The 17,871-nt window shown below is 33.9% G+C and overlaps 1 protein-coding gene across 1 annotated transcript in view; it reads right to left on the bottom strand.

The window, feature by feature from the left end:
* LOC136041998 (kinesin-like protein KIF13A) overlaps nt 1-17,871 on the bottom strand; it is a gene marked incomplete in the record, with an annotated part of 206,048 nt that overhangs the window by 90,258 nt on the left and 97,919 nt on the right. The window contains 2 exon segments of the mRNA XM_065726827.1: nt 5,353-5,611; nt 10,095-10,243. Of these exon segments, the coding sequence (XP_065582899.1) occupies nt 5,353-5,611; nt 10,095-10,243 (408 nt within the window).

Raw genomic sequence — 17,871 nt, 5'->3', positions numbered from 1 at the left:
CTCTTTTCCTTTGTAATAACAAAACACAAGAGAGGTTTCATCGTACAATTTCTTTTTATCACGGGAAAGAAAAGCATGTAACCGACATTATGCACACACACAAAATCATTCAGAACAAGAATTTTAGCACCAATAAAAAAAAAAAAATATTATAGTTTTTGTTTGATTGTTGTAAAATAGATTATAAATTTGAATAAAATATTCAAAATTGATTAGAATAGAATATTCTATCGACAAAGAGAGCATTCTTACTCGGTGATCACCACTCTATTTAAACAACCTATTATATCTGTGCAGTCTTCTTACTCGTATAGATTTTCCTTTGGTAAATCTCAATTTTCATCTTCTGCAAATTAAAGCAATGGTAATACCAGCAACAATCAGCGCCAAAATCAATGAGATAAGCCGGGTTTTGGTCCAAGCCAGGATCCTTGTATTTTACGTCAAACAAATGAACACCCTTCTAAAAGGGGAGAGGAAACACTCCTATGAAATGTGATAGGTCAGTGGAAAAAAATGGAAAGTCCGTAAAATTGTCAGGCCAAGTGACAGAGTTTCATCTAAGTTTTGATATCAGTCAATAAAAAATCGAGCCAGTCTAAACAACCCCCCCCCCCCCAAGAAAAAATTGGCTTATAATGTCTCTAAAAACAAATCGTTCTAACTCGTTGTTTTTAGGTATTAAGTTAAAAAAAAATTGTCCACAAGTAAGTTTTCAAAGAAAAGTAAAGAACCTCATTAAACCAAAAATGATCAAAAATAAAGTCAAATAATCCCAAATCACTTTTCCTCTAAAAAAGGGCACTATGACTTCCAATTTCTAATCAAATGAGCCCCATCAGAAGTTTATACAACTACCCATTCCATAAAAACTTTATAAACCCTCATTATATAACTTGGACCCCAATCCCCAGGGCGGTGGGGGGTGGTGTCAATCCTAGGGGCATTATTATACGTTCTTTGAACTATTTTATAATTTCATAATTTCAACACTATCTCATAATTTCAACCAGATGCGTTTGGTGAAAAGAGAGGTTGCTAGGGAGGGTGGACTAAATGCCCTCCATCGCTTTTGACGTTTAAAAACAAACCAGAACTTCCTGTTTTCAACCAAATGAGCCTCTTCTAAAGTTAAACAGCCATCCCTTCCATAAAAACCTTAAATGCCCCGCAGCCTTGCCCCAAGAATCTGATGGATGGTGTCAACCCCAAAAGCCTTGTTATATGATATTTGGGCTACTTTGAATAAAATGACTGTCTCAAATTTATTTATTCGATGTATTTCAGGAAAACACGGCGTATAGGGGGAAATAGCTGCCCTCGGATCACTTTTGACTCTTAAAAGGGCACTGATATTCATATTACCAATCCAACGAGTTGCCTCCGAAGTATATACGACCGCCCTTTCTATAAGAGCCTTATATGCCCCCGGAGCATAACTTAAATCCTTGCACGGAGAGCTGTGGATCCTTTGACTACAATGAACAAATTTGTCATCTCCAAATTTTGATTGGAAGTACTTGGGGAAATGATGAGCGTGAGGGAAGGGGGGAGGGGTCTGGTTGTTATCATGTCACTTTTGACTCATAAAAGGGCACAATAAATATCAATAGTGATCGGAGCTGCCCTCTGATCATTTTGAATCTTAAAAGGCCACTATAGTTTCTGATTATCAATCCGATAAGCCCCCTTCGAAGTTTGTATGACCACACTTTCTATAAGAACCTTGTATGCCCCCAGGGCATAACTTACAACCCATGCCCTGAGTGAAGGGAGGGGGGATTGGTCAACCTTAAAGACATAATTTCCAGATGTTTTAACTACGTTGTACAAAATGGCTATCTCAAAATTTTGATTGGCAGTGTTTTAGAAAATGATGGGTGTGGGGGGGGGGGGCATTCACCCTCCGATCACTTTAGGTGATCGGGTACTAAAAAAGGGCACTAGTCCTCTCAATTTCCAATCGAATGAGCTCTTGTTGAAGTTTCTGCGACATTACTTTCTAAAAAAAAAAAAAAACGTGTATGCCCAAGTGAAAAGCTTACAACCCTTTTCTGGAGGGCTATAGGGGGGGGGGATTGTCATCTTCAAAGACATAATTTCTATACTTTTCAAGTACGTTAAACAAAATGATTATATCAAGAGTTTGATTGGAAATGTTTGGAGAAATGGTTGGCATGGGGGGGAGGGGTTAATTGCCTTCCCATTATTTTCGAATATCAAAAGAAGCACTAGCCCTGTCAATTTCCAATCGAATAAGCCCTTTTTGAAGTTTCTGCGACAAATCTTTCAATAAAAACCTTATATGGCCCTAGGGCATAACTTACAACCTTCACGTGAGGGCTGTGGGGGGTCGTCAACCTCAAAGACATAATTTCCGGACCTTTCAATTACTTTGAACTAAGTGGCTATCTCAAAATTTTGATTGGATGTGTTTGGGGAAAGGGTGGGCGTGGGAGGGGGTTTGGTTACCCTCAAATCACTTTCGACTATTAAAAAGGGCACTAGCTGTTTCAATTTCCAATCGAATGAACCTTTTTTTTTAAGTTTCTACAACAACTCCATCGATGCGAAGTGCCCTGGTCTAAGATAAGAAAAAATAATAATAAATAAATAAATAACACATTGAGCCAACATCGTTCTTTACTTAGACAGCGCTATTGCGCTACCTATGAAACCCCTCCTTGAAAAATAACAACATCAGTGAAAGCATGACAGCTGGTAAATGTGATAATTAGTTTTCCAATTAGCTTCAATTTTAGAGGTACTTTTTCTGAAAGAAGAAACAGCATCCCAATGAAGAGACTATTCTAATTTATTTCCACTAGCTCAAATCTTTTTTTTCTTTTTTTTCTTGAAATTTGATGTTTATTTGAAATCTAAGAATTAGGAGAACAATGTATCAAGCGAGTCAAACAAATGATCTTACGTATGATCTGTAAGCTAAAAAATTCATGTTTGAAATATATGTATAGTTAAATTCTACTCTGTATTAAATAAAAAAAAACTAGTTTTTTAACTGAAAGTAAGGAGCGACATTACAACTTAAAACGAACAGAAATTACTCCGTATATGAAATGGGTTGTCCCCTCTGCAATCCCTCGCTTTTTACGCTATAGCTTTTAACTGTTTTAAAAAGTAGAATTGTGGCAAAGAGTCAAACTTTAGCGTAAAGAGCGAGGGATTGCGGAGGGGACAACCCCTTTCATATACGGAGTAATTTCTGTTTGTTTTAAGTTTTAATGTCGCTCCTTACTTTCACTTAAAAGAAATAGTTTTTTTTTTTTCTGAACGTTTTTGAATTAATGCATGTTTGATTTTAGCTCTCCGCACATAAATTATTAAAATGAAATTTGTATATTAATTCTCTTTTTTGGCAAAATGGCTTTCTCTTAGTTTTGATCAGACAATTTTGAGAAATAAGGGGTGGGGAAGGAGGCCTAGTTGCCCTCCAATTTTTCGGTTACTTAAAAAGGCAACTAGAACTTTTAATTTTTAACAAACGTTTTTATTAGTAAAAAATATACGTAACTTAAGAATTAGCTTACCTAACAAACTTTTATATTCTTATATTTTTATTATGTATACGAGGGGGTTTGTACTCTCGTTAATACCTCGCTCTTTACACTAAATCGTAAGTTTTGTCCCAATTCTCTAAGAATGACCCCTGAATGAGAAAGGCCGTAGAATAAATAGTTGAAATTACTAAAAATACTTTAGCATAAAGAGTGAGGTATTTATCTCCTCATAAATACCTCGCTCTTTATGCTGAAGTATTTTAAAACCCCTCATAAGCGTAATAATCTCTGTTCGTTTTAAGTTTCAATGCTACTCCTTACTTTTAATTGAAAAAACGTTTTCATGTTTATTTTTTCATTGTTTTTTTTTTTATAGTAATGCTAGAAAATCCTGCGCCCTTTTCATTGGATTTTGCTTCCCCCATGACATTTTTCACTTAAAAAAGGCACTATAACTTTTCATTTCCGTTAGAATGAGCCCTCTTACGACATTCTAGGACCGTTTGGTCGATGTGATGACCCCTGGGGAAAAGAAAAAAAAACAAACAAACAAATAAACACGCACCCGTGATTTGTCTTCTGGCAAAAAATACGAAATTTCACATTTTTATAGATAGGAGCTTGATAGATAGGAGATACGCCGAATGCGATGGTGTGATTTTCGTTAAAATTCTATTACCTTTAGGGGGTTTTCCCCCCTATTGTCCAAAATAAGGTAAATTTTCTCAGGCTCGTAACTTTTGATGACAAAGACTAAATTTCATGAAACTTATATATTTAGAATCAGCATGAAAATCCGATTCTTTTGATGTATCTTTTAGCATCAAAATTCCGTTTTTTAGAGTTTCGTTTACTATTGAGCCGGGTCGCTCCTTACTACGGTTCGTTACCACGAACTGTTTGATTGTTGGAATAAGTTTAATTTATATGCAGGCATGCTTAGAGTCATGGCTCATAGTTCTCTTGCCAGCTATATTCAGATTTTTGGCTCTGCTGACAAGGATTTTCAAGGACTCTAAGAGGTCCAAACCAAATTTAGAAACATAAAACATTCCAAAACTACAAACTAAAATAGATTTACAATTTTATACAATAATTGCGTTTATATATTCAAAGTGCTACTTGAAGACAGAAGTGGTCAAAAATCTTCTTTAAAAAGTGTTTTCTAAATTTAATCTTTGTCTGCCCTTTAAGAAAAGTTTTAACAGTTGTAGATGCTTCAATTATAAGTAAGTCATTACCAGTGCCCATTTCCGTCTCAGTCTTCAGCAGAAAGGTAATTCTAAATACAAATAGTTTGTCTCCACATTGATTCCTGACTGCTTTGCGTAACTTTTCAAGCAGTTTTTATTTCTGTTTAGTAAAAGCTTAACAGTTTAACTCCATTAAACAAGAAACAGGAAAAAACGGAAATAGTACCTTTTTTTTCGTTACAGCGAGTTGTTCAAGTGATTTTGATTGTATTAATGCCAGGATAAATTTCCAATTTCATTTTGGATACCACCTTTTCACGAAAGAGAATATAAATGCTTCGGTTTTTATAATTTTGGTACTTCTGGATTCTCCCGAAAACTTCAAGAAGAAAAAATAACGGTAGAAAAAATCTTGAAAATCGTCCTACTATGAGCAACGTGCATCGTCCAAGAGTTTTTTTTTTCTTACATTAGGTTCTAAATTTAAATTGATAGAAAAAAAGGGTAGGTGAGGAAGGGAAGATAAGTGCGAAAAAAGGAGAGGTTGGGCAACAATGGAAGGGAAAGATCAAAAGACATGGTTACTGAGATTATTTCCATAATCTTAACAAATTCGTCTCTGTTACTATAACTGCACTTACCAGTAGTTTTCCATGTAGTCCGCGGACAGTTGAGCCGGAAGAAATGGTTATTTCCCCAAAGTAATCGGTCACCGTTCGCTAGTAAACATTTTTCAAAGACAGGAGATCCATTCACAAAACATGCAGAGCCATCAATTGGTGTCATAAAAAGGGCATTATCCTCAATTTCAAGGACACAGTGCTCAGGATTGATACCAAGTCCTGAAAGCTGGATGTCCTGCTTAACAGGGGAATCAGAACGGCCAACCAGAGTGCAATCCTAAAAACATTTAAAATTCAACTTAATATGAAAAATGACTATAGATAAAATAATAAGGACCTGAAAAGCTTAAAGCTATTACATGGACACAACATAGTCGAGAAGACTTCATCGCAGGCAAATAACAAATCTTATAACTAGAACCGAAACATTTCACTGCCTTTACTAAATAGTATTATACAGTATTATAAAGGAATTATTTAGCAACATATAGAAGTTATATATATACATAATAAACTAATTATTCACTATAGTATATTTCTACTACAACGTAATATGTTCCTACATAATTACTATATAATACTGTATAATACTATTTAATAAAGGCAGTGAAATGTTCCCGGCCTTTATTTATATATATTTCTCATTATATATTCATGCCTATAAATATTATGCTACTACGAGGAGGCTGCCTATAATACATAACTTAGCTAGGAAGAGGTTTTCAGCCTAAAAAATCCAACCAAAGCAAACCAACCCCAGAAGGATTATCCATTCATTAGAATCCAATGCAGATGCTGTGTCGTTTACTAGCCTATCAGTCCAAAGTACTAATGTATTTTTTACTGGATCTATTTTTTTTAATTTTCTGGATAAAAAAAAATAAGATGCCTCATACTAGGGTATAGAGGAGTACTGTTATTGATGTTAAAAGTAATAAAGATCACCATCTAGTAGCGTCTAGGGTTAATTTAAAGCTGAAATTTAGGAATGGTAACTACCTTCTGGGAAGTTATGACGTTGGTTCACTCCATAATTAGAATTTGAAAGGAACTTTTCAGGAACAGTGGACAATTAAAAGAATTAAAATTTTGACAAGGCAGAAGATGGATGGATTAAATTTAGGAAAATAGTTTGTGAAGTTGTTGATGTTGTCATACAGAAGAAAGTTAGAATTGCAGATAGGAAAACTGTTGATAATGCTTTATGTTTAATATAGAAGAGGAGGGGTCCGTACAACAATTATTTGAGCGACGAATCATAAGAAAATAAGAGGAATGTAAAGAAAGTTGAGAAAACATTAAATGTGAAGTAAGTAGGTTTAAAGTAGAGGCCATGGATAAAATTGCAGAAGATCTAGAAAATACAGCAAGGCAAAAAAAAAGTACGTTTCAAGGACAAAAAAAGTCTTGTGAGGGGTTTCGAGTAAAAAAGCAAAAGGACCATCCAAAAATAGTAAATTGGCAAATTTCTTGGTTAGAGGCGTAAGCCCCCTCTAAGGTCGCTCACCATACCTGCACCTCAAGTTTAAATCGAACAATTGCAAGAACAATCGAACCCTGGAAACTCCTGAAAAGCCCATGTAAATTTAATTTCTTACAAAGTAAGGTAAATTTGCATCTTACCATAACCTGACTTGGTTGTCCCCTCTACCCAAGGGAAAACGCTGCCTACGCCCATAATGGACATAATGGACGATGGAAGAAGAAAATTTGTCTTTTTCTCTGTTTTATAAATATTCTCTTTCGTCTTGAACACAATGAATTAACTTAATGGATTTTTGCTAGTATTTGCTTCTTTTTTTTATACGACCTGGAGCCATTATGTTAACTTTAAGCTATTCTAACCACTAAAAGATGTTATATAAATATATATATATATATATCTATATATATAAAAATAAGTTGTCTGTGTGTGGATCTGTGGATGGATCAGGTGACGTCATGTTTGTCCGCATATGACGTCTGAATTATTTCACACTAATACAAAAGAAGAAAAAAACTAAAAAAGGTAAAAACTACAAAAAAAACTAAAAAGAAAAAAAACTAAAAAAGCTAAAAAACTAAAAAAAACTAAAAAAAGGTAAAAATCTAATAACTAAAAAAAAACTGAAAAAATAAAAAAAAGGCAAAAACTACAAAAAAAATTAAAACTAATAAAAAAACTAAAAAAGCTAAAAAACTAAAAAAACTAAAAAAACTAAAAAAAGGTAAAAAACTAAAAAAACTAAAAACTAAAAAAGAAAAAAACTAAAAAAAAGGAAAAACTGAAAAATAAAAGAGAAAAAGAAAACTAAAAAAATATGAATAAACATATATAAAAATAAGTTGTTTGTGGGTTATGTCTGTCTGTCTGTCTGTCGAGTGACGTCGTGTTTGTCCGCATATGACGTCTGAATTATTTCACACTAATACAAAAGAAGAAAAAAAAAACTAAAAAAGGTAAAAACTACAAAAAAACTAAAAAGAAAAAAAACTAAAAAAGCTAAAAAACTAAAAAAAACTAAAAAAAGGTAAAAAACTAAAAACTAAAAAAAACTGAAAAAACTAAAAAAAGGCAAAAACTAAAAAAAAACTAAAAACTAATAAAAAAAACTAAAAAAGCTAAAAAACTAAAAAAACTAAAAAAACTAAAAAAAGGTAAAAAACAAAAAAAAACTAAAAACTAAAAAAGAAAAAACTAAAAAAAAGGAAAAAACTGAAAAATAAGAGAAAAAGAAAACTAAAAAAATATTAATAAATATAAAAAATATAAATATAAATATAATATAAATTAGCAATCAACAAAGCACCGAGACACAAATGACGACCGGGACACAGGGAGTATAAATGACGATCAGGACATAAGTAAAAAAAAAACTAAAAAAACTAAAAAAATGGTAAAAACTACAAAAAAACTAAAAACTAATAAAAAAACTAAAAAATCTAAAAATCTAAATAAACTAAAAAAGAAAAAAAAGAAAAAAGGAAAAAAATAAAGGAGAAAAACAAAACTAAAAAACGAATGTATATACAGACCGGGACACCGGGATACAAATGACGACCGGGACACAGGGAATATAAATGACGACCGGGACACAGGGACACAACTACAATGGGGACGCCGGGGGGCACAGGGGGATATAAATGACGACCGGGACACCGGGACACAAGGAATATAAATGACGCCCGGGACACTCAAAGAGAAATCACAGACTGGAACACCGGTACACAAATGACGACCGGGACACAGGGAATATAAATGACGACCGGGACACAGGGACATAACTACAAAGGGGACGCCGGGGTGCACAGGGGGATATATAAATGACGATGGCGACTCAGGGAATGGTCGATTAGCAATCACCATCAACAAAGCTCAAGGGCAATCATTAGAATCATGAGGTATAGATCTGAATACGGATTGTTTTCCCATGGACCATTATATGTTGCATGTTCAAGAGTCGGTAAACCTGACAATCTATTTATATGCACAGACAATGGGACAGCAAACAATGTTGTATATTCGCAAGTTTTACGTAGTTAAAAACATATATATATATATATATATATATATATATATATATATATATATATATATATATCTATATTCACAGGTGGGACATAGGGACACAACTACAATGGCGCGTAACTAATATGGCGCGTAACGACTTACGCGCGCGGGGGGGCTTGGGGGGGGGGGCGCGAAGCGCCCCCACCAACTAGGTGTTGGGGTGGCGCGAAGCGCCACCCCAACAGCTAGTATATATATATATATATATATATATATATATATATATATATATATATATATATATATATATATATATATATATATATATATATATATATATATATATAAAGAATATGGCATTGGATTTACAGTCCAAAGGCAGTTTGCCCTTCCTATGCTTTTGCACACCCTTTCGGTTTACCTTCCCCAAATTTATCCAAGTACCCATTTAGAGCTCGGTCGACTCTGTCTGAGTTTACTGAGTCACGCAACTGAACCATATTCCAAACCAAATAACCAGCGACACAAGGACTCGAACTCTCAAGTCTAGAGGATTTCAAGTCTAGCGTGCTAACCACTTGAATAGGCCCGAGGAATCCATCCAAGAAAAGCAGGGTCGTTCCCAGAATTGCTATATGATGGGAAAGGGTCTATATTTTATAGTAATTACCAATTAACACATAGTTTATGGTAATTTCATTTCTTTTACTCCGTAAAACAAAACAGAAAACAATTCTAGTCGTTTATCTGGAGCAATAAGCCATTTGGACTTCCACAAACTGGAAATTCAATTTCATCTCGCATCTCACTTTCTATCAAGATTTATTCCCTAGTAAATTTGCCTCGAAGGCAAATTCTAAATTGGAGTAAAATTGGTGTAAACAAAGAATTCCCAGAATGGAAATAGATGTCACATCATAGCTAACAAGATTAAAATATTTTTTGGCATACATACTGAAGTTTACCGATACCTAAGATTGCAAACACTTCTGGAAAATATTACCACCGACTTTTATACTTTCGTGAACACTTTGACGAAAAACTGTTTTGCACAAATACAATTAGTTTAAGTAATTCCTCGCTAAAGGACTAACTTTGATTCATTAAAATACTACCCATATTTATCATTTGGAAGTTGAAAGAATGAGGGAGGAGCTGTCTCAGCCTCGGAATACCCAAAAATTACCCCAGCCCCATATTTTTAGAAGGGTACATAGAAATTCTTCTGTACACATCCAGAATATTTTGAAGATGCTGTTTTGAAGCTTACCTTAAGATAATAGACAAGCAGCTCGTTCAGCGATGGGTCTGCATTCAAATTTACTAAATAGAATTTGTTTTTCTCCACTTTTATGCCAGAAGCCTGAACGCTAATCCCCATTTTTTCTAGTGCATGCTGCCTCTCATGTTGGAGTCGCTCTGTAAGCAAAATATGTTATGTACCATAAAGCAAAAACAAAAATTCCAAACACAAATAAATTTAACAATTTTTTTAAGTACTAGCATCTAGCTAATGACTGGAATGAAAAATCTTCCGTCAGGGAGTAAAATAAATTTACTAGTAATTAGCTGAGCTGTCCAAAATCAAACATTACTATTTCCATTTCCAAAGTTCTGAGTTAATATTGATGGCAGAATTCTAGATTCACACGGCTATACTTTTTCTGGCACAAAACGGCTCACATGCTGAGCAAAACACCTCAGGAGAGTCTACACAATATCAAGCCATTAAATCGGTTAAAACGCAAACAGAAAGAAAAGCTTCTATTTGTTCTGCAAAAGGTACAGACTATGGGATTATAGCACTGGTCGAACGATAGCTAGTAGTATATAAAATTAATTTTTCTGAGGCAATCATGTTCTTATTAGTCTAGAGTAATTTTATAATTATAAATGGATGTGATTTTCAACGTCTCAGATAAAATACATCAGCATACTTAGAAAACAGTCATCATGAAAGAGCATGCAACACAAACAGATGACATCGGACGCAAAAGATAAAACTCGTCTGTGTCTAATAAAACCAAGTCCTGGCAACCGGCACACCCTCATTAGGCATAAGTTTGCCATAAAACCGATTGAAGTTTGACACAAAACACGAAAACATCTTTAATGAATAAAAGCAAAATTTTAATTTATTTATATATGAAAAAGATTTTAGCTTAAGTAGCATACAATAAGCGTTTGGCCAATTTTTTCAATTATGTTATCGACAAATTCTACTGAATTCCACTAAACAATAAAAATACGTATTATTATTTAAAAGGCTCAATATTAAATAAGATGCCAATTAAATCCATGATTCCAGCAATAGCTGTAACCTAGTAAAGAGCGAACGAAAGCCCGCAGCATTAAAAGTTAAAAAAAAGCGTTTTGGAAGAAAAACTGTCTGTTGAGAAAACGTCTTTATTTTAGGATGATTCAGGAATAATAAGTATTATTTACGTTTATCTAGATAATAAAAGATTATTGAGGAACCAACATTTCGGGAATTTTAAATAGAGCTTGAAAAACATTGAAAATAGCGGCAAATCAAAATGAAAAGTGCACCATTCGGATCACCATCGGCGAAAGCTCTTGACTGGAGATTTTGAGGCTCCCGTCTCAAAAAGCAAGGAAAATCACTGTTTTGCGAGGAAAGCATTGATGCGTCTCCTTTTCTTTCTCTCTTTCTTTTTTTTCCCAAACAGGAATAGCTGACTACCGCAGGATCGTGGAGATATGTCTAATGGTTTATTTTAAAGCTACTGTTCATAGCTACGTTCTTTTTATAAATTCGTCTCAAACGCTGTCGCTGTCATAAAGCGCCATATGGTACGAAAATGACCCTTTTGATGTCATTTTCTGAGTGGAGAGTCTGGGAAGAGTCGTTCCTTTCTGTATACACTCCCTTCTGGTCCCTTTAGTAAAGGAAAATTTAAAAAAAAGCGTTAGAAGAGGCCTAATGAACGAAAAATTCCCACTTAAATTTGATCTAAGTTCCAAACTCAATCGAGTTTATTTTAAAAAGAGAACGAAATAAAATAACATACATACTATTCTGTCACACAATCGACGTTGAGACCCATAAATATAAAGATTCAAACCATATGTATAAAAAATACATTGAAAGTTAATTACGAAAACAATTTTCTCGGAACTTTTAAAAAGATATGGAAAGCTGAAGGGTAAAAATGGCATTTTTTTTTTTTCATTTCTACAGCACTAACAAGGCACCAAATCTCAACGACGTTTAACTGCTCATTTGAAAAGTAATGCTTACATCTACGAGCTTTGGTTAGTACATACTACCAAATAATTTTACTAATTAACCATACTAAATAATATACATACTACTCTGTCACACAATCGACGTTGAGACCCATAAATATAAAGATTCAAACCATATGTATAAAAAATATATTGAAAATTAATTACGAAAACGATTTTCTCGGAAGTTTTAAAAAGATAATGGAAAGCTGAAGTGTAAAAACGGTATTTTTTTTCATTTCTACAGCACTAACAAGGCACTAAATCTCTATGACGTTTAACTGCTCATTTGAAAAGCAATGCTTACATCTACGAGCTTTGGTTAGTACATACTACCAAATAATTTTACTAATTAACCATACTAAATAACATACATACTACTCTGTCACACAATCGACGTTGAGACCAATAAATATAAAGATTCAAACCATATGTATAAAAAATATATTGAAAATTAATTACGAAAACGATTTTCTCGGAAGTTTTAAAAAGATAATGGAAAGCTGAAGTGTAAAAACGGTATTTTTTTTTCATTTCTACAGCACTAACAAGGCACTAAATCTCTATGACGTTTAACTGCTCATTTGAAAAGCAATGCTTACATCTACGAGCTTTGGTTAGTTTCTTGACAACGCCGTTATAAACTTGCTACGGCCCCAAAGATGAGGTTGTCTAGACTGTAAAATGAGTGTCATACCTATTGTGGATAGTCTTGGAAGCATAATTGGTAAAGCATTTAAATCCCTGTGGTCGACAATCAGAAAAAGATGCATACAACCCTTCTTTTGCATACACCCCCTTCCAGCCCCCTTAGCAAGTAGAGCTTAAAACAATAAGTTTTGAAAAGAATTGTTTGGTAAGAAAATATTTTTTAGACAAATTCAAAGCTGACTCAGGATTGATAAATGTTATTTGTGCTTATCTGAACTGTCAAAGTTAATTACTAAAACACATCCCTAACGCGTCACAAAAATACTTTACGAAAAAATAGCGCAGGTGGGGTATGAGAACATCGTAGGAGCGTTTTAAATTCTTTAATCAAGTTTTCGCAATGTTTTGTTTTTGCAACAATTACAACGTCTCGCGAGGTTTTCGCGGATATATTTTTACTTGTCCTACCCCGTCAAGGCCTGCATGACTTGATCACTGATTTTGACGTCTATAAGAACTGTCATATGGGAGTTGGGGCATTGCCCCTTTTATTTTGGAGAATTGCCTTGTTTTAACCTTGTATTCTAATAAAAGTTTGAAGTCTCAGAAGCAAAAATACCAGAAATATATTTTCTTGTAGGAAGCTAAAATTCTTTGCAAGATAGGGGTCGAAAATTGCAACAATAATAGTAGGATTCCCTTCAAATAGTATTTACTAATTGTTAACGGCCAAGAGTTTTCCATATTCTCTACATTTTCTATCTTCTACTAAAAAATTAAAATATATAAAATATAGTAAAATATATAACAAAATATATAACAGTAAAATATAAATATAAAACATAAAATATAGCATAAAATATAGAATGAAATATACATAGTAAAATATATAATATAAGAAAGTAATTAAAATATACTATCTTCTTGCTCAATCGCAAAACGTAAAAACGCTGCACCCTATATGTAACGATTAACAGACTTTTTTTTCTTTTTTTGATTGAAAAAACTAATTATCTTAGCTTTCGGGAGGAAATAAACTTGAGCTAATTGGAATTGAAGACTAACAGCAAAATTACCACCATTGAAATTAGGAAACCCAACTGATAGGCGAAATCAAATAATATTATCATAGTTGCAGGAGTAGCAGCAATCATAGTTGCACCAGTAGCAGTTGCCTAGAAAAGATCGAACTAAGGCCCATATTAATGAAAGTTTCAAAACGGGTTCTCAAAGCAACTATAATGAAATAAATTTTCCATTACCAATATCTGCTGTGGATTGTGCGAGAAAAGTTTTTCTCTAGCTGCTTCAACGACTGTATCTAATAATCAAGAAGAATTGGTGGCATTCGTTGATGACATTAGTCTAGGTGTCAGAGTCCCAGATGAATCCTCCCTCACACTGAACCTCGAAAAAATGACCGGGAAGATGTAGACAGGGTTCCAAGGAAATCAACTAGTATTAAATGTTAAAAAAAAAGTCCTACATTCATTTTTTTCTGGCAGAGGTAAGAGCTGGGACCGCACATACTGAATCGATATGTGCGGTTACAGGAAATTTTTCTGGACGAAAATATATCATTTAAGCGGCACATTCAGTTAATGAGAGTCAAAGTTTCATGTTGTCTTAGAATCATACGAAAACAGAAGCGAGTATTTCCTTTCTCTATCCTTCGTCTTTTGACTTATCTCATATTTATACTCATTCTACAGAGTGTTACACACAACAACCCACATTCCTGTTCATCTCCTTAAGATGAAAGACATTCATATTAGTAAATCCGTACGCACTTCATAGCCAAGTTTACGTAATACTTCCGGCCACTCCCTCAGCTCTTTAAGAATTTGGTCTGGGCGCGACAATGAGGCGTGCTTGGAACTCAATTCCTGCTGAGATCCAGCTGTCCCAAACTCTTGGTTCCTTCAAGAACCCATGGAAATTTCTTTGTTAGTAGTAAGTTATAATATAAGATTTAATTAGTTAAGATTTAACTATATTAATTAGTTAGTGCTAATTCCTTGATGAGGTAGACTAAAATTTAATTTGATTAACAGGTGATGGAAAGATCACTGATTGTATTCCTTATTTGTAATTAAATAAAAAACAAACCAGTTTTTTTAACTGAAAGTAAGGAGCAACATTAAAACTTAAAACGAACAGAAATTACTCAGTGTATGAAAGGGGCTGTTCCCTTCTCAACGCCCCGCTCTTTACGCTAAAGTTTGACTCTTTCTCTAAATTCTACTTTATTAAACAGTAAAAAATTTTACCGTAAAGAGCGGGGCGTTGAGAAGGGAACAGCCCCTTTCATACACGGAGTAATTTTCGTTTACTATTGAGCCGGGTCGCTCCTTACTACAGTTCGTTACCACGAACTGTTTGATTTTCAGACGCAGTTTATAACAAATGAGTTTAATATCTTTATCAATCAGTTATTATACCCAATATGGTTACCGAAATATACCCGTCATACCCGTTATTTGGTTACCCAAATAACGGGTCATCGAACCCTTTGAGATATTGTCCTTGTAAATGTCTATTTAATGGAATAAATGGAACTTGGGCATAAAAGTTGAGCGTGTTTATTTGAGCTAATTTTGTATATTCAACAGATCAAACTACACAGTCGAACAAACGAGGCACCTGGAGACGCTTTGTTTGAAAAGAGATAACATATTTGCGATATATTTCCTTTTTTTTGTCTTTTTGACAAGTCCTACACCCAGTAGCGGTTGTGGCCTCCCTTGGGCCAGGGGGAAAATCTTGATTAGCTACCCTCTCCCCATCTCTCCAAAAAAAAAAATTGAATAAAAAATATCACAAAAACATAAAAATTAATTAAATACGACCTACTTATTTTTATTTTCAAGGGATGGCGATGAAGATATTGGAAAAGTGAAAATTTCTGATTCAATTTGCTTATACTTACTGCCAACTGCGCCCTCTACATTGTGTTAATAAGAACAAAATTCCAAAATTATAAAAAGATTATAACCGTTAGATTATCTATTTGAAATTTTGAACCCCTAAAATTTCTGCACCCGAAGCCTGTGTTTAGACCCGTTTCTTTGTTATAAAAAAAAGAGTCATTTTATTTGTTACATTTAGTGCATGCCAAAATTGTTTTTTTGTTTACTAAGTCATACAGACACTCCTCCTCTCTCTACCCATTTTATGTATGACTAAAGATAACGAAATTGTTTCCGATATTTATTTTTTTCGATTATTGTTTCATAATTATTGTTTCATAAGATTTTTTTTTTTTTTAGTCTCTTTTCTTTATAGAAAGTCCAACTCAATTCTCTTTTGTCTCCATAGAAAAGATATAGTTGACATAATAGTCCAGCAAAAAATAGCGTTTCTAATTAATTTATTTGGATAAACATTTCTTGTGAAATGGTTCTAATATTTTTGCAAAACATTACCAAAAGGGATGATTCAAAATCTCCCTGTTTTCCTTTTTTGTTTTCAAGAGTAGGTTATCAGATTATACAGTTTTTATTATGAGAGTTAAAATCATTACCTATCCCTAAGACATACAACAGTTTCTTATGGCTTCTGCCCTTTTATTTTAAATAATTTCTTAGACCACGCTGATTTTCCATTTATGAAAAATTAGGAGAGAAAAATGGGTTTAATTTAAATAAAGCAGTGACAAAAAAACGAAATAAAAGAAAAACATTATAAAAATCTGAATATTTCAGCTCCACATCCGGGCGCCTTTATCAACGGGAAAAAAAAGAAAAACAATTAACTAAATCATCTGAAAAAAAAGACATAAACAACAGACAAGAGAAAACAAGAGCTAAAAGCTCACATGGCACTTGTGACGAGGCCTGAAGAGTCAAGAGCCACGAGCTCATATGGTATGAGCTCTAGCAAAATTCTAAGAATCAATAGATTGATTTAAAAGGAAAATCAGAGGCTTTATGCCGGTCGGAATTTAAAATATGAGCTCTGAGTCACGAGGTCCTTCTAAATATCAAAGTTCATTAAAATCCGTTCACCCACAAGTAAGTTATAAATACCTCATTTTTTCTAATTTTTCCTCTCCCTTCAGCCCTCCAGATGGTCAAATCATGGAAAACGACTTTATCAAGTCAATTTGTGCGGCTCCCCGACACGCCTACCAATTTTCATCGTCTTAGCACGTCCAGAAGCACCAAACTCGCCAAAGTACTGAACCCCACCCTTAACTCCCCAAAGAGAGTGAATCCAGTACGGTCACGTCAATCACGTATCCACGATATTTGCTTATTCTACCCACCAAGCTTCAGCCCGATTCCTCCACTCTAAGCGTTTTCCAAGATTTTAGGTTCCCCCTTCCAACTCCCCCCAATGTCACCAGATCTGTTCAGGATTTAAAATAATAGCTCTGAGACACGATATCCTTCCAAACATCAAATTTCATTAAGATCCCATCACCCATTCGTAAGTTAAAAATACTTCCTTTTTTCTATTTTTTCCGAATTAACCGGCCCCCCACTCCCCCCGCCCAGATAGTCAAATCGGAAAAACGACTATTTCTAATCTAATCTGGTCGGGTCCCTGATCCGCCTGCCAAATTTCATCGTCCTAGCTTACCTGGAAGTGCCTAAAGTAGCAAAACCGGGAAAGACCGACAGAATTTGCGATCGCTTAATACCAAGTGCCATAAAAACAAAAGACGAACAAATGAACAAAACTCACAAAAACTTCCAAAATACTGCAAAACTATTCACAAAAATCATAAATTTTCTATCTCTTTTCTGTGATTACAGTTTTGCAGTGTTTTGAAAGTGTATTAAAATGTGATTTTTATTTATTTATTTGTCTTTTGTTCTTTTCTCTTGTGTGTTATTTTTATCTTTTTCTTTCGATGATTAACTTCATTTTTTCCGTTGATAAAAGCTTCCGGATGTGGAGTTGAAACATTCAGATTTTTTCATTAACTAATGCTCTGTTGTTTTTTTTTTTGCTTTCGTTCTTTGTCACTGCTATATTTAAACTAAGCCTGTCTTCCTCTCTTAATTTTTCATGCCCTTTTATTTTCATATGACTCCTGTTTCTGTTTTTCCTGAAAATCCCCTTATCCCCATAAACAAATTTTCTGTCGTTATTCTTACTCATTTAGAGATAATACTAGTAATTTATTTCATTTTTGACCT

This window comes from Artemia franciscana, unplaced genomic scaffold (assembly GCF_032884065.1).
Source record: "Artemia franciscana unplaced genomic scaffold, ASM3288406v1 PGA_scaffold_55, whole genome shotgun sequence".
Taxonomy (NCBI): Eukaryota; Metazoa; Arthropoda; class Branchiopoda; order Anostraca; family Artemiidae; genus Artemia; species Artemia franciscana.
This window is presented reverse-complemented; position numbering and strand designations above follow the sequence as displayed.